This window comes from Scomber scombrus, chromosome 2 (assembly GCF_963691925.1).
Source record: "Scomber scombrus chromosome 2, fScoSco1.1, whole genome shotgun sequence".
Taxonomy (NCBI): domain Eukaryota; kingdom Metazoa; phylum Chordata; class Actinopteri; order Scombriformes; family Scombridae; genus Scomber; species Scomber scombrus.
In genome coordinates this window covers 22,939,236-22,957,671 of record NC_084971.1, presented here as the reverse complement: position 1 = coordinate 22,957,671, position 18,436 = coordinate 22,939,236, and the positions used below count along the sequence as shown (strand labels likewise).

Below are 18,436 nucleotides of genomic sequence, written 5' to 3'. Positions count from 1 at the left end.
AGTTGAAAGTGTTGATGTGATGTGTTTCACGCAGTATCTCATGTCTGTAGACCATAACAATGATATGACTGAATAATGTTATTATTATTGACAGTAGTTTACAGTGGCATGCATGTTAACTTCAATGAAAAAGGCACAAAAACAAGTTGAGATAAATAGATTAAGTAGACTGTAATAGTTGTTGTTTTTTTTCATTTTAAGTAGAAATACAATATTTTTTACAACTCTGAACTGTCCTATAATATTATTTTTTGCTATTATTACATGGCATGAACAAAGTTAGACTTCGTTTGTGCTGAGAAAATTTGGGGTGATTATAGTTTTAAAGCTGCTAAAAAAACAGAATAGAAAGTTGTCAGAAGTCAGACAAAATTAACCTGGACCCCAGAGGGTTAATGGAGACCTTTAATGGCTTTATAGTTTTGTTGTGGAAATTGGCTAATGTAAATACATTTTCTACTGGCGCAAAATATTTACTATCAGCATGTTTGGCTGTTGAATTATATTTACCTGCATGCTGACTCACTGTGACACTTGATGTTTTAATAACATCTGTGCTTTTCCTGTTATGGTGAGCCAAAATATCTGCTGTGAAAAAGCTACCAAAAATGTACCATGATAATGTCATTAGGGCCACCTCCTGTCCTTGTGGAGCCTGCTCAGCTCTTCACCTCTGCCTTCACCCTTTTTTAATTCAACATCCACCCTTCGAGGACTGATTGATACCAAGATCGAGGCCTACAGTTATGAACAGAGGTGAGTCCTGACACACACGCCTCACTGCCACGCTTGTGTTGACGAATGATGCTGATTGTCACAATATCTTTAGATTATTTGGGGTTCAAAATGTAGGGATTTTGTGGATGTACTTTCACACACATATACACACACTCACAGCTGTTTTCTCTCCTCTGGATTCCTGTGTATAAGCCTGAGTGACAGAGCTGGTGTTGGAAGTGAATCCAAAGCCGGAAACAAACTTCACAGTCCTGCAGATGTGACAGACAAGTGTGGCGTCAGACCCCCAGAGACCCTCACAGTATGATTAACAAATACTCAAAAACTCACACACACACACACACACACACACACAAACACACACACACACACACACACACACACACACACACACACACACACACACACACACACACACACACACACACACACACACACACACACACACACACACACACACATACATACACACAGAATACGCCTCCCCTGTTGGCAGTTACATGCATCTTACAGTCCCTGCCTCCTTTTCTGCTCCCTCGCTGCTGCCGTGGAGCTGCCTGACCTGTCTTACTGCCTCGTTTGTCATCTCCAATCACTCGCTCTTTGAGCAGCTCTGACAGACAGGGGTATTAGCTGCCTCTGTCTGGTGTTGAGAGCTGGGCTTTCCTGTTGAATAGAGAAACTATGTATGAACACCACAGGAAAACATGTAATGACACACACTGGCACACTCCCACCAACAGCTGCTCCTTAGAGTTTGTATGTATGTGAATGTGTGTGTGAGTGTGTGAACTCATTGGTTGGTTGGCCTTTAATTGCATTTTATTTACATTTTTTAAACTTTACTTCTCTGGTATGTATTGTTAAATATGTGTAAGAGGAGGAGAGCAATGTAGAAACCAGAGGTGGAAGACGTTCTCAGATCCTTTACATAGCAATACCACTATCAGTGTTATACTATATTATTGAATAATGAATACTAATGCATTAACATGTATTTTAAAGTTGTAGGCTGTCAAAGTTTAGCTAATTTTAACTTTTTTTTTATTTTTTATTTTTTTTACATACTTTTGGGCAGATTCTTCTGTAACAATGCATTTTTATCTATGAGTTCATCACATGATTTATATGTAAAATATTAGTTACTTTTGAAACTTTTATGTATATTTAGTTGACACAGTACAGGTACTTTTTATTTATTTATTCTGGTGTTACTACTATTACTTACGTAAAGGATCAGATCTTTTTAGATACATGGCTTTAAAATAAATTCAGACTCACACAACCCTGCAATAAATCCCGACCCAATGTAGTGTTTCAAAAAGTTTGTCCGGCCAATTTATTTGATCAAAGAGGACAGACTAAATATTAGGAAGAGTGTCAGTGTAACACAATACAATTCAACAGCGCCAACTGCACCCTTCAAAATGACCATGAAGTTAAATTTTTAACGAAAACTCAACATTATAACTGTTATGAAGGATTTATTGCAGGCTGTTGTATACGTTTTAGTTTTAGCTTTTGTATGTTTGGAAACCTTGAAATGTTGAGTTTATTTTGAAGAAATTTTCATTGCTTGTAATGCAAGTGTGTTGAAACAGTGTTGGAAAAAATAGTATTTTTTGTAGAGTTTGTAGAGTTTTAAGAGTTTAACGAGTGCTTTTCTTCAAATTCAATTCTTTTTTAAGAATACATGCAGTAATATATACATTATATACAATATCTTATACATACTGTGTGATTAAGTAGTAGAACCAGTTTTAATTTACTGTACGTTGTGTGAGGTATACACTGTTTGTTCCCTCTGCTTCAGTGTAAGAGTGAAACATGCCTGTAACTGGTGTGCAACCTGTGGTCTGCTGTGGTTTTGGGTTGGCCAGAAAACAGATGCAGCCTGCCATTCATGCATTAAGAGCGGCGGCTGATTCAAGTGTCAAGGTGATTGAGTGGCTGACTAGCTTGCCAGTTTAAACTAGCTGAACGGCTCACTGAGTGTGCAGCATCACTCCTCTTTACACGCACACTAAGTGAATTGTGGAGTCCAAATGCTGCAGATGTGCTTGTTCAGCTCGATTTTCTTCCTTAATTTAGATCAGAACGGCTGCTTTCATGGAAAAAAACAAATACATAAAAGCATGTAGTAAACAATCATTGGGGCAATATGTGTTTCATAACACCTGTTGAAATCAGCTCAGTCATCTGCCATCGGTTGTTTGAAATGTTCAGTGTCTTGGCGTGGGCAGACACAATGACTGTGAGGGATTTTTGGAAAATGGAGGTGCTGTCCAAGCAGGCCACCCACCAGGAGAGAGGGTCTGAGGAATGCTTTTTACTGGATTGCTTGTCTTTACCCCCCCACCCCCCAAACCCACCCCCCTCCACCACACTTCTACCTCCTCAGACCTACAGTGTGTGTGTGGGCATGTGTCACAAGTGCTATTATATACATTACCTGGAAAGGTAATGTATATAAGGAGGAGAGAGTGTGTGCATGTGAGGGGTATTTGTGCGTGTAGCAGGGTGTGTTTGTTTTGCCTGGACATGGATTGCACTGTGACCACCAGTGTTGCGGTTTTCAGTCACTTGTTTCTTTTTTTATCCACCTCGCTGAAGGAAAGTGTAAACAAGAAAGCTTTGTCTTTTTCTCAGAAGTTAGAGCTGAAATGATAGATAGAAAATGAATAGCAACAATTCTGATAATCAATTAATCATTTTAATTATGTGTTGTTTTTTTTAAACAATTCCAAAAATTAAATATTCTATGATGGTAAACTAAAGACCTTTGCACATTTGTTTGTTCAACAAAACAAGCATTTTGCACATGTCAAATTGAGTTTTTCCTCTTTTTTCAGACATTTTTATACAGCAAAAGATTAATCGATGATGAGAATAATCTAGTTGCAGCACTATTCACAATTTTGATTGTGAGCCTGTATAAGACATCCTATAGGCCTGAATGAAGAGAGCACTGATGTCACTGTGTCTGTCAAACAAATTACAGTATCAAATCCAATAAAGTGCACAGAGTAAACATAGAGTATGAAGAATGCGCCTGCAACTAATAATCATTTTCATTACTGATCAATCTGCTAATTATTTGTGATTATTTCTGATTAATGGATTCATCTTTTTGTCTATGAAATGTCAGAAAATAGTGAAATATGCCTGTTTAAATATCCCAAAGAGCAAAGCAACATCTTCAAATAGCTTGTTTTAGCCAACCAACAATCAAGTGGAAAACAAAGGATCTTTGTAGCATTTGATTAATCACTTTCACAGTAATCTACGTACATAATACAAAGAGAAAGAGCAAGTTGGACAGGCTCCTGACATTTCTATGTCGTACATATTACAAGTGAATTTGCTTCTACAAATTGAGGGACAGTGAATACATGTGTAAAATGTGTTTTATTTTTCTGTGTAAAGCACCTTTTTTCTCTTCTTCAGCCTTTTATGGTTCAGGACTATGATGCTTGATATTGATGTGTTGAGCACTGTTCAGAATCAGAAACAGGTTTATTTCCAAGTATTTGCACAGAGCCGGCACTGACTATGTTGGTGCCTTAGGTGAGATTGAAGCCCCAAAATATCTAGTTTGGCTTTGACCATTAGCCTTGCAGTGACACAGATGAAATCTCTAACAACCATTTCCAAATCCTGGCCATGCTCTGTTTTCCATAGATACACTCAATATGATTATAAAGCACAAATGGTAAAGTCAGTTATTTCAAAACACATAAAACTAATTTCTTTTCTAATTATACTGTGACAAAAAGACAAGACAGGGTCAAGGTGCCATTCATCTGAGGTAGCACATGAAGTTTAGTGGCTGTCATTCAAAAAAAGACTAAACAGTAAAGGGCTGTTCACACCAAGAACTTTAACTATAACAATAACTATGTGTTGTCTCTGCCATCGACTTGAGTTAGAATGATTTTTAAAACTATATATACATAGTATAGTAGGAGTATATATAGTTATCATTATAGTTATCATTCTTACCTTGGGTGGCACTTAAAGCTTTGAAAATCAAACTAGATTTAAAAAAACAAACAAAAAAATGCCACGTTACTGGGGAAAAAGACAGGAAAAACATCAAGAAGGGAGATGTATGTATTTATATAAGATAAAAACGCCATACTTTCCACTAATATAGTGCCCTATAGGTGAACTTCTATGTGGCCTATGCCACAGGCTGGTGCTGCGTTTGCACATAGCCTACAATAGAAGAAATTCGCCTTGGTGAAAATAGAAAGTGAGATGTAAAAAGTAACTGAGAAAGAAAGCAAGTAATTATAATTTGTAAGTAATGTGTAATTACAGATACGTAAAGTAAAGACAAGCATAACAGTTATCATCAACAACATGTGAGAGCCTCCATGTTGGGCACCGTGAGTTTGCCACCACTAGAGGATGCTTTACTTCTATATAGTTTCAGTTTTAGCAAACAGCAGAGGGAGTGGGAGTCATGCAGGGAGCTGGCATGGATTCATAAACAACTTTGGATAGGAGACGCCCTATATCCACAATATCCACCTGTACAAATATGACAATACCAGTTACTGTAACTTGTGGTTGGCCTAAGCGTTTGTGGGTTTATCTCACCTGCACCATGTCAAACAAAGTGCAGGCTGTGTCTATATTTGCAGTGATCAGCAGAGCGACAGGCCACAGGGTGTGTGACTGTGAGGGTGACATGCTCTAATGCTCTTCAAAAGATGTGCAGGATGTTACAGCAGACCCCCAGTACTGGACCCATGTCAGTGCGGCAGAGGAGTGTGTTAAGGTGTGTGTGTGTGTCCAGCACGGTAGCAGCAGGACAGTCAGAGTTCATCTGTAGGAGGGTGTAGCTAGATTGACTGGTGGTGACAGATGATGGGTGGGGATGCAAAAGGTGTCATCCCACGCCTGATGTTAACTGTCATTCAGTTACAACCTGAAATGACTTATCAGATTGTCGTGGATGCTGAAGACCCACCTGTCTAAAGCACAAAAAACAGTTCATATTGGACTATTTTATGATCGCGTTGAGTTGATTTCACAACAGTTTCAAAGTGAAAAACAAAAAATTAGGCTTCTCATGTTGGACTCACATTTTCATAAAGCACACACAATAAAAGTAATCATCATAGCAATCACCAAGTTTCTAAATTATAATTTTTAAACTTTCATATATATATAATATGAAGCACTATGTCAAACTAGAACCAATTTTCTTTAAAGCACAAAATGGTAATTTTCAACAAATCTTGTGCTGTGGCTTTATCCTGAGGAGTGAGCATGTGAATTTAATGTATGCAGGACAAGAATTTTATATTTGAAGTTAATAATTTATAAAATCATTTTGCCTTTTAGCTTTTAGACTTTTCTACGCTGAAACTCTGTGAAAACTGAGCCAGAGCAATCATAAAATACATTTTAAGAAAACACACAAATGAAAATATTGCAGTACAGGTGAAGTGATGAGCAATTATGCTCATTTGGGTGATTTTAAAATAGAGAGGCATGTTTGCAAACACACACTGAATTGATTATGTTATCCGTAGAGTGATGATTATGAAATCAGTGCTAATATAACGTGAGTGTGTGTGTTTAGGGTTTTGCACTCTGTATATAAAGAAACCATTGTGTGTTAAAAGGTGGGAATTCAGCCAATTGGGCTCTTTGCATTAGAGGTTTAATTCATAGAAATAGAAAGTAAATGCAAAATACTGAAAATCAACCGCACAAATCTTGACTTGAAGTAGGCTAAAAGCAGTTTCGTTCCCAAAATATAGTTTTGCTGATATTCCCCAAAATCCTACAGAGATTAACTCTGTCTGTGGCTCCCAATTTGTGATCATTTTTACTGTTTTATTGTGTGTCTCATACTATTGCTGCATATTTGTTAGTGGATTTATTCCTGATGGTAGTCGATTTATAGTGAAAACTACAGTTCTACATTAATTCTTCATTTGTGAAGGATGTACAATGTTTACATTATAGGTTCGACATGCATAAAATGCATATCCTTTGGAGCCTTCAAGCTGTTGTCACGACTTTGATAATGTCACACTAACAGGATTATTAAGACATCTCAGCTGTCTTGCAGATTTTCTTTCTTACCTGACCTATTTTTTTCCGTTTGGATTCTTGCGAGAGGACATGAAAGAATCCACCAGGCAAATGAATAATGCATCTATCTTCATCTATTTGCTGAGCCAAGTCCCTGCTGTGTGCTCTCCATGTTCTGAGAACAACAGATAGAGAGGCGTAAAACGTAAAATGCTTAGAGAAATACCAAATAATTTCACGTTCAGCTTCGGTCCAAATTAAATCTGAAAAGTCTTCGTTTTTCATAAAAGATTTCAACGTGCAGGAGATTTCCAAGGTGTGAGTATCTATAAACAGAAGGTCATTAGGGTAATAACCATTTGTCGGTATTTATTTGAAGAAATTACATTTACTTATCACATTTTTTTCTTTACATCAAGCATACAGTCTTAGAATCCAGTGCAAGAATAAAATAAATCAGAAAACAGAGAAGAAGAAAAAACAATCCAAAGACAATCATGTGCAGCACAGAGAATCCCTCTTTTCACATTGCTTCTGGATAATATACTGTATATATACATCTATATGTGTATACTTTTGTCACAGTTACAAAAATAAGTATAATACGTTACTGTTGATGAGCGACTATACACACAAGGTGAAAACAAAACACAGAAAAGCTGTACAGTCCTCATTGAGGGCAAAGATACACACGATTGTTTAAAAAAAAAGTGAAAGAAAAATCAGGGAAGGAATTTTTATCGCCTTTAAAAAAAATAAATACATGACCTCTTCAAACTGTAACGTTATTCATCACCAGCCAACAGAGTATACTGACGGTTTAAAGATGTGCTTCCCTTAAAAAGAAACACTTGATATGGGTTACCATTCGATTTAGCATCATTTATTGTCATCTACTGAATATAATGAGTCGGCCCTTTGATCAAAGAGACATCCATGTCTGTTTTAATGCTGAACACTGTCAGAGACAGTATATCTTAAATACCTCAACATCAGAGGTCCTCTGCAACCCTGTCCCTGTGCATAACATGAACAGTATGCAAACCCAAATACCCCACCCCGAATACACTCACAACATCATTACAAGATGGGTAAAAAGAAACAGTGTTACTGCTGCACAGATTATTTTGCAGAAGGGTAATACGTTGTCGACATTGCAGAGAGTAAAACCTCAGGGAGACCGTGTGCACTACAGCTCCTAACTGCTCAGCTGACTAAAACATGTTTTGGTTTGATTTCTACATTATCAGTACATCATTAACATCCCACACAATACTCCATACAAGCATGTAGCTGGTTAGAGAAAATGAAACAAAATAGTAGAATATCTAACACTTTTTCAGAGGTCTGACATGACATGGAAAAGGAATACCAGCAGCTTTTTGTATGTATTATCATGGCGAAAGGGGATTTAAGTGTACGTTGCATTATTTCAATTGAAAGAACATTTCCATCAAGACAAAAAGAAAAGATTTCTCATTCCATTCAGACATTTGTGCACTCCTTTTTCCTCCTTAGAAAGCATTTCAAAGAGAGGATTGTTGGCTACGTCTAGTTTCATCTTAATGGCTTATAGACAGCTAATCTACAGGATACTAATTGGTCTACAGTAGTAGGGATGCAGCAAAAAGAGCTACACCTTCTGCTGCAGAAAGAAACAGGTGCCTCGACGAGCAGTAAAGTCCTATAAGTTATTATATCACAATACTTCGACCATTTGTCACACAAGTTGCTGATAAAATACACGTCAGAGAATTGTAACTTATTTCATACTGAGCAAAATGCACCATAGTTTTCTTACATCACTTCAAACGGTTTAAACTGCACAACTTGTGTTTTTTTTGTTTGTTTTTTTTCAAATCATGTCATCACTTCACTAATCACTGGCTCAGACATGTAATGTCACATACTGAAGAATACAATTTTGCCCCCCACTGATAAAAATACCAAAGAACTAGAACTGTTGCATCAGATTTGTTGACACCTTGCTGTCTTGTTGATTCACGTTTCTGCAGGTAACTTTGGTATCTACATCATATGATCACACACACATGTTGATATGTTAAAAAATAACTGTGGGTAATCTTGGTTATTAGTTATCAACTAGATTAATCAGTCTACAGCTTTTTTCTAAATGTGCGGAAATCCTTTGGACTGATTTTTTTAGAGCATGACAGGGACGCGGTTTCTCTAGAAACTGCCCGAGCATGCCAAGAGACGACTACTATTCAAAAGAGGAAGATTTAAAACAAAACTAATCAGCTCAATGTATTTTGTATAAGATAATCTAACACTTGAAACCATGCTTGATCTACAGTCTCTAACAAACATGAAGCATGTGGATTTTTTTCTAGTATGTGAGAAAAAAGTTCTATCTACTGTAGAGGTTTTCCACAAAGTACAGTGAATGAGATAAAGTGTGATTTTTTTGCGAAGATGTTCTGGTAAACTCATGAGAGACTGACAGCCAACCTAAACCGGGACAAAAGCCGGGACAGAAATGGTCAAAATGACTATGGAAGCCTGAATGCACCTCCTATTGGAGGTGGGGTGAAGCAACAACATCAATACAGATTAATATTCCTCTACTTTTAAAGTTTTTACGCTCAATTGGTGCATTCTTGCTTTTATTAGTCTTCGTCAATCTCGTTCTTATGTTTATTGTGTTGCTGCTGTTTTGACTCCTTTAAAGCGGAGTACAGGTGGTTGGTAGGAATGTTTAGGAACGATAACTGGGAATACACAAGAAGGAATTGGAGACCAGGATTTGTTGTAGACTCAGCTGGTGCTGGACAACCTGCCGTCCTACTGGGGCAGTGGCACCAGGATATCCACGTAGTTGATGGGGAAGAAGCCGGAGTTGCCGTGCAACATCCCCTCGTACCAGTTGTCATCGATTTTATTGGTCAAGGTGATGATATCGCCTTCCTTGAAGCCTAGCTCACCTTCGTTCTCAGGGTCAAAATCGTACAGTGAACGACAGCATGGCTGGTCCATGGGGGCTGCAGAAGAAGGAAGCCGGTTGGAGAGATAAGAGAAAAAGGGGAGTTAGAAGAGAAGTAAGAGGTGGAGATAAGATGCTGCATATAGATTAGATTTCAAAATGCTCATGAAAGCCTCACCTGGAGACCTGGCTATAAGGGGGGGAGAGAGAAGAGAAAACAGCAGAGAGGGGAAGACAAAGCAAAAGACACAAAACATCAGTGACTGGAAAACAATAAGTAGGTGTACAATCTTTAAAGGAATAGTTCAACGTTTTGGGAAATATGCTTAATTGCCTCCTGGCAAAGAGTTAAATGAAAACATTGATACAGCTTTCATGTCTGTACACTAAATATGAAGCTACAATCAGAAGCCAGTTAGCTTAGCATAAAGACTGGAAACAGCTAGTCTGTTTTTGTCCAAAGATTACAAAATTCACCAACCAGCAACTTCAAAATCTCACTTATTAACATCTTATATGTCATTTGTTTAATTCTTTTATGAGGTTTGGAGGTTAGGAAATGGACCATTTCTTGGCTCTGAGCAGTCAGCGAAACTCCCAGCCAAGTAACCCCCCGTAAAATGGCGTATTGTCACTTTTATACTTCATTTGTTACAGAAATAAAACCAAACTAAGCTAACCAGCTGTTGGATGTAACCTCATATTTATTGGACAAACATGACATTGATATCAAGCTTCTCATCTAACTCTCCACCATTAAAGGAATACATGTATTTCCAAAAATGTTACACTGTAGCTTTAACAGCAAAAAAAAGATGAGTCATTTCATAAAATACAGGGACAAAAGAGAAACCAGGGGTTAGACAGAAACGGCACTGCAGACGAGCTGCACTGCAAAAAAAAGACAGACAAAAAAAATACAATCCACTTAAGAAAAAAAGATTTAAAAAAAGAGAGTGATAGAGACATTTCGCATCTCTTCCCAAGTCACTCTTGCTCACCTGGAGATCTTGCTGCAAAGGGGAGAGGAGAAAACACAGATGAAACAAGAGTACTTCAACAATAGTATTTATTTTTTAGATGGATAAATGATCAATTAATGATGTCAGCAATGAAGAGGTCAGTAAACAACAAAGCAAGAAGTTGGATAACAAATTGAAAGAAAGGCGGGGAGACAGACAGACAAAGAAACAGGAGGATAATACCGATCAGAGGATTGACAAGAGAACAAAACAGAAATAGCAAATGCTCGTCTGCTGCCAGTCTTTTCGTTGTTATTGTAGATCTGCTTCTCTTTATACTGCGAGCGGACTGCACTTGTTTTTTTTTCTGTTTTTCAATTGAATGCAACAATTTTTCATACAAAAAAAGAGACAAACAGAAAGGAGAGATGAACAAAAACAAAAAGATGATGGAAGTGATTATAAAGAGATATTGTTGTATCTCTCCAGGATTCACTTTTGTCTCACCTGGAGACCTTGCTGCAAAGAGGACACAACACAAGGGAGAGGGGGAGGGAGGAAGACAGCAGTGAAGGTTGAGTTTTTGTAAAAGACTGCAGTGTAAATGAAAATGATGTAAAAGGGAAAAAAATGAATTCATGAGTGCACAGACGGAAAAACATATTGACAAGCGTGACCTACGCTCACCTGGAGACCTTGCCCCTAGAAGAACAAACAAAAATCATAAGGGGAAAGAGAAGAGTGCAGAGTTGAATCTATTTATTCTGGACTGAAGGACATTCTGTTCAGTACAGGTAAAAACTGAAATTTTGGGAAAAGAGCTGGGAAAAAGAAAGATAAAATTAGCAAACAATAAATATACCGTAAATTCTCAAATTGTGGCCTTGGTCCCAATTGAGTAGAGAACTCTGCTTTTATTTGAAACACTTTTGTCGCAGATTTTTCTGTGTAAGCTTTGTTAAAAAGCCTTTCTGTTTTCTTATATGCTTCCTTTGCTGCATCAAAGGCAGGGAGGAAAAAGAAGACTGCAAGCCAGTAAACATGAATGTAATGCAGGATTTAAATTCCGCTTTGGAAATGTAAAGATAAGCATTCCACTTGTTTAATAGGCCTTAAGCATACACAGAATGCATTTTGATAGGAAACATTGAATATTAACACACTCTAATGTTGCTTGTTTACAAGAAAACCCCACTTGGTACCTTTGATTATCTTTAACCCACCGAAAGGCTACTATTTCAAAACATCTGCAGAAATGGGACTTTCATTCAAAAAAAAAAGAAATCAATGCAGGTATGTTGTAAATATGATATAAGTGTGTAATTTTACGAATTAAACTTGCTGTAGAGATGTAGGCTAAATTTACTTACTGAAAGCATTTTGGACATCTATTGGATATCGGATTATCCTTTTTTTTAATGGTCTGTATTTGTTTGAGACTTAGCTATCACTTCAGTACTGGCTTTCATTTGAGAATTTACAGTACAAATAAAAACATAGAGAGGGTTAAAGGAAAGAAAATCATAGATAAATAGAGACTAGCCCAGAAACGATCCAAATATACATTAGACACAAATTTGTGAGATTTCCCAATGACATGATCTGAAGTGTGTCCACTCAGGCTTGTTTCTGGACATGTTTCTGGACTACAAGGTTTGTATTACTGGACTCACCTGGAGAGCGAGCGCTGTGCATGCCTCCATTGTGGTTCTCACTGATGGAGAAGTCCAGAGACGTACGTGGTTTAGGAAGGTACTCTTTCCTTGGTTTGTTAGAAGCATCCCTTATCCTGCAGTGGAAGCGGAAAAAACAGAACTCATCAAAGTTTTGATGCAGAAATGTGCAAATTTCTAGCAATTTGTTGCGCTGGTGAAAGGTCCAAAAAAGTGTTTGACAACACTGAAATTCTACATTGTTGGAAATACATCTATGAATCTACAGTAAAACGAGAGCTGAAGTCCTAGATAGTCCTAGGTGGAATAGAAAAGTGTTGATACTGACCGTTCGTCGATCTTACTGTTGAGCTGTGTGAGGATATCCGCAGCCCGTCTGTGATACTCCATCTGAGCGTGGACCAGCGCGGCGACCTGGCTCACCTGTTCAATCTGTTGATGCACAGAGTCGAATGTTACATTTCGAAAAGATGGCCGCCGGCAGACATTACAGAAGGTAACAAGGTTTTGTTACTGTTAATTGGAGTCAAAGTCAGTCATATTACAACCTCATGGTTAGTTGGTATGTTTTAGGTGATTTAGTATTACATATATGCAGCAGCACATTTGGCTGGTATGACAAACATAATTGATATTGTTAAAGGTACATTCATTTTTATGTTTTTTTCTTTTAGTCATTAGGAAAAAAAAAGATTTATGTGTATCCACTGCTGTTTCCAAATATTAGACTTAGTTCATCCATTCATGAACTTAGTTCATCCAGATAAACAGCTGGTGGCACAATTTTCGAGTTGGGGCCATTAAACCATTTCATGTATTAATTTAAGAAGCGTCTCGACAGTAAAGCAGAAACCTAAATGGACATTTAAGTCACATTTTTCATGTACATCATGATTTAATCGCTGAATTTGTTTTTATTTTCCATTGCTACATTTTGCTTTTCCACATAACCAAACGTAAAACCTTTTTGCAATATTTCAAGATTTTTCAGAATTTTCGCTGTTTCCACTCAACTTCTTCTTTTCTTTTTTATGACCAAATTAAAAATGTGAAATAAAAACTAGTGGATGGAAATGCACCTGCTGACTCAAACATACAGAATTATCACTTTATAAAATTACCATGGTGAAGAGATTGCTTAGCACATTGATATTTGCTTCAAATGTAAAGTGCATCACAAATAAAATGTATTATTTTATAATAATAATAATTATAATAATAATTATTATTATTATCATTATTAAAAGGTATTTGCAAAATGGCTCACCTGTGTGTCAAGTATAAGACCTGATTTTGTATAATTGGTCTACCATTAGTATGGTCATACCCTCCAAATTTAAAAGGATTTCCCTTTTCCCAATCTTTATGTTTTTCAGTTTAGAGGTACATGCCCATGTACAAACAAAGATGTAGTATACAAAGATGCATGCTGTATAAGTAGGAGTGGTTATGGTGTGTATATATGTATGAATATGTATCTATACGTGACTACTATGTGTGAACTGACTGAGCTGTCGAGATAAGTAAGGGTGTGGGTACATGTGTCTATGTATGCATACAGTATTTATGTTGATTCTGCTGTCTTACTTAACACTTACATCCTCCCCATGTTATGTGTTTTGTGCCCAGTTGGCGCATGTATGTTGTTTTGTATACGGAAAGAAAAACAAATAAAAAGTAAATTACAAAAAAAAGGTGTTTGCAACAAATGCATATTTACATATCCAGCAGACACACAGCGACATATTTCATTTTCATTTGGAGACTGGCTATGTTAATTATAAGCGCTATTAACCAAGTTAGCAGACAAGTGTTGAGGGTGAAATGATCCTTACATCACTCTCCAGCAGGTTGAACATGCTCTGCTCAGCAATGTCCTTGGATTCGTCAAATTTCTCTAGTGCTTGTTTGAGCTCATCATCCGTTGTCTTGGCCTGGCGCTTTTTCTTGTAATCAAAGTCCAAGCGACGGCCCTGCATTTTCTTCAGGTGATGCTGCAAAAGACCACACAATAAATCTGAACCACTGACAAAACTAATCATTTATTTTGTGTTTTTGTAGCCTATCAGTGTTCCTAGATGAATGGGTGTTGAGAACTGGCTGACTACACCTGTAAGCTCTGTAGTCGTACCTGAATCTCCTTGAGGTCTTTCTCGTGGAGGTTCTGCAGTGGATCAATGAAGTTCTGTTTCACTTCCATGTCCAGAGCGTCCTTCACCTCTCCCAGCTCACGCATGGCTTCCCCAGAATCAATCAAAGCAAGGCCTAAAAAAAGACACATTTAGGCTTAGAGAACGACTCAATAATCAATCAATCAATCAATCAAATTTTATTTATAAAGCGCATTTCATACACAAGGTAAACTCAATGTGCTTCACAACAAATAATCATAATAAAATAACTAACAACACAGTGCAAATGTAAAACAAGATAAACAAGTCCAATCAAACACTCACAAACACACATGTGCACACACCTATACACACACGAACACACACACACGCACACACACACACACACACACACACACACACACACACACACACACACACACACACACACACACACACACACACACACACACACACACACACACACACACACACACACACACACACACACACACCTAATCAAACACTGTCATAAAAAGAAAAGTTTTTAACCTCCTTTTAAAAATGGCCAATAAAATAGTTCAATGTCAGCATAAAGTACAGAAAATCTCCAAATTTGATAATAAGGCTTTCCATTTCCTAAACACTCTGATTGAAATCTACAACAGATTTTGAAGACAGGTATTTCTCTTTAAATATTTGAATGTCTTCACTTATGAACTAAATAAAGCAAACTGCAGGCATTTTGTCTGGAAAATAAGCTCATACATTTTTCATAACATTGTTATTGCGTCCTTCAGGGAATAAAATTATGCCACTTTGTTCTTGTGAAGCCTATAAAAAGTGTTTGTGCTCCTCATACAGTTTGAGGCAAGACTTTTTATGCAAAGTGCTTTTAATGTGCTTCAGCTCACCGAAATTAGACTCCTCTCCGAGCTCCCTGCCAAACCGCTGCATGGCCTCTCCCAGGGTGGTCTCAGTCTGTGTGTAGCATGGTCGATTCTCCTGGCCTCGCATACGTGACATGGAGTTCATCATGCTCATCTTGGCTCTGGTGGCTGAAGAGATAAGGCAATACAATTAAACACTTCCAGTAATTTATTGTTTACCTGTAATTTGGAGGTTATTTTCATTCTGAGTCGCATGCACAAGTTGGCAGTAGAACAAATGAGATACTATTTAGTTGCAATATTAAAGTTCAAGTAGTATCCAGGATACTGAAGACATAAACATTGAGTCAATATAAGGAGTAAAGTCTACAGCCATGTAAGCATCTCTTTAAGGTTGTATTTGGCACAGCAGTGCTTTGAGCTGAATGTAATGAGAAAACAATGAATCACAACAATGCTCACAATGACAACACTAACATGGTGATGCTAAACTGGAATAATTTCTGCCTGGTTCACCCAATGACTGCATGGGTTCACCTTGTATAACATGTTAGTATGCTAACATGTGCTAATTAGCACTAAACAAAAAGGACAGTTGAGGCTGGGAATTCGTCATAAACCAAGCAACGTCAGCAGAGTACATCCTCTTGGCACCATGAATGTCAAGAACATTTTTATGGAAATCATTTCAGTAGTTGTTGAGATACTTAAGTATGGACCGAAGTGGAGGAACTCACCACGCTGATATGTAATAATGGGACTGGAAGGCGCACTCTAATTTACAGGATAATTCAATTATTGAACTATAACAACAATTAACTTTTAAAATGAATAATACAACAGCTGTACTGCTGTTTATACATTTTTATGCATCAGTGCATTATTGCCTTGGTAGTATGTGTGTACTAGTATAGGCAAAAATGAAATGGTGCATGTTCTTATAGGGGACATCACATGCACTTATTATTGTCTTGTCCATTTGGTTTATATCACCTGGGTTTGGCTGCAGATACTCAGTGGTCTTGGTCATGATCTCCAGCACGGCCCGAGCGGTGGTGTCCATCTTCTGTAACCCACAACATAAACCAACATGTGAAAGGAGAGAAGAAGGTACAGAAACAACAGTTAAGATGAAGATGTGGATAGTAATGGAAATATGTAATGGCTAATGTGTTGTGGGAAAGGATGAGAGAAATATAAAAATATAAAAACAGCGGCCAAATTAATTTTGTATCGATTTTGTATTGATCTATAAACCTGCCATCTAGCAAAGAGAATAAAAAAAGGTAGAAGAACGTGTTGCTTTGTTGTGCACCATGCTGGTGAGATCGTGACCTGCAGAGCTGAGAGCTGGCCAGGATCTTTTTTGTGTTCTTGTTTCTGTGTGATGAGACACGCCAGCTCCCTCAGCTCTGCATCACTCAGCTTCTCACTATTTTCCCACCACTAACATATAAACACACACAAAAGTAAACACACAAATACAGTGATGTTAAAAAATGTAAGCACTGTATTTTTACTGATAAAGGCATGCAATATTGAGGCATTGATGTTGTCTATGAGCACACACATACAAACAATTACATACTCAAAGATACAAGAGTAATTCTGATTTTGTAATAAATACTCTTCCTACAAAAGCCCAGCAGCCATATTGTGAGTTAAAAAGACATTTTTACTGAAATTGTCCAGATTTGACAAGTATCCTCTGCATTTGACCCATCCTATAAACACAGACACACTAGAAGCAGTGAGAAGCCACAGTGCAGCACCCAGGGACCGACTCCAGTTCTTTTGCCAGTGCCTCGATCAGGTGCACTGACAGGAGTCTTAACACTAACATACGTCATGTCTTTGATGTTGGGAGGAAAATGGAGCACCTGGCGGAAACCCACACAAACACAGAGAGAACATGCAAACTCCACACAGAAAGGATCTGTGATGGCTGGCCCTCCAGCATGTGAAGGTTGCAGTGTGCAGACACACTGTAAAAGCTTTCGCCTTGTGAAATAGTTCATGGAACACTATTAAAGTGTTCAAGATAAACAGGTAATTTGACATTTTCAACCAAGTTATCTTGCATCATTTGAGTTTAAATTTAATTTCAATGTAATGATTTGAGGAACATGTTTCAGCTGGTAATGTTGAAGTAAACTATGACTTAACAGTTTTGGGAAGAAACAAGTCAAGTCAAATCAAGTATGACTATTGACTTTGATACACAACATTACCATGACCAGCACTTATATTTTGGTGTGCATTCAGACAATTTTTCCTGAATTTAATGACAAAAGTTTAAACTGCTGACAAAAGTTTGTTTCATTAAGACTGAGCATGTTGAATGTGTTTAATAATGCAGGACAACACTGGTAGACCTCTTATAACATGACAGTCATTTTTGACGCCGGAAATAGTCGATGTAATGATTAAAGATGCTTCACAGAATTTGATTTTTCTATATAGCAAAAGAAAAAAAATCTAGTAATAATCTCTAGTATTAGTCCCTAACAAGCTGATAATGGGACAATGAAAAGAGTAAAGTCTTGCCTTTTCCATTTCGGTGAAGTCCACATCGAGCTTCGTTCCCTCTGCACCTCCAACTTTCTCACTCACTTTCTGCAAAACAAACAAACAAACAAACAGACAAGCATGTTAAACTTTAAGCTTTTGTAAGTTTCATACAGTAAATGATGCAGCAGTGACAAAACATGAAATACTGCAGATTCCAGATAGGTCAAATCTATTTCAGCAATCCTCATTAGAGAAATTAAAGTCATCGTTTAAGTGACATGAGGAAAAAAGAAGAATCTGTAAAATAAACCTTTTATTAATAATAATAATAATAATAATAATAATACTACTGTTGTTGTTGTGTGCCTTGTAAGGTGTCCTTGAGTGCTTTGAAAGGTGCCTTTAAATAAAATGCATCATCATTATTATTATTATTATAATTGTTTGTCATTTGAAGTGTTACACAGGATAACTCAAATTATATTTGATTTAACAAATTCAGAAATGTAAGATTTGTTGTTCAGATTATATTTGTATGTATTCATTTAAAACT

At 37.2% G+C, this 18,436-nt stretch overlaps 1 protein-coding gene across 1 annotated transcript; it reads right to left on the bottom strand.

Annotated features, from left to right (window-relative positions):
- Positions 1-9,597: 9,597 nt before the first annotated feature.
- On the bottom strand, positions 9,598-17,982 carry sh3gl2a (SH3 domain containing GRB2 like 2a, endophilin A1). Its single transcript, XM_062431129.1, has 12 exons — positions 17,920-17,982; positions 16,366-16,438; positions 15,397-15,540; positions 14,503-14,636; positions 14,207-14,365; positions 12,700-12,803; positions 12,372-12,487; positions 11,386-11,400; positions 11,206-11,217; positions 10,738-10,749; positions 9,915-9,926; positions 9,598-9,794 (listed from the first exon to the last, which is right to left on the bottom strand). Exons 1-12 carry the CDS (start codon positions 17,926-17,928, stop codon positions 9,598-9,600), a joined length of 987 nt encoding a protein of 328 aa, XP_062287113.1. The 5' UTR covers positions 17,929-17,982.
- Positions 17,983-18,436: the final 454 nt, after the last annotated feature.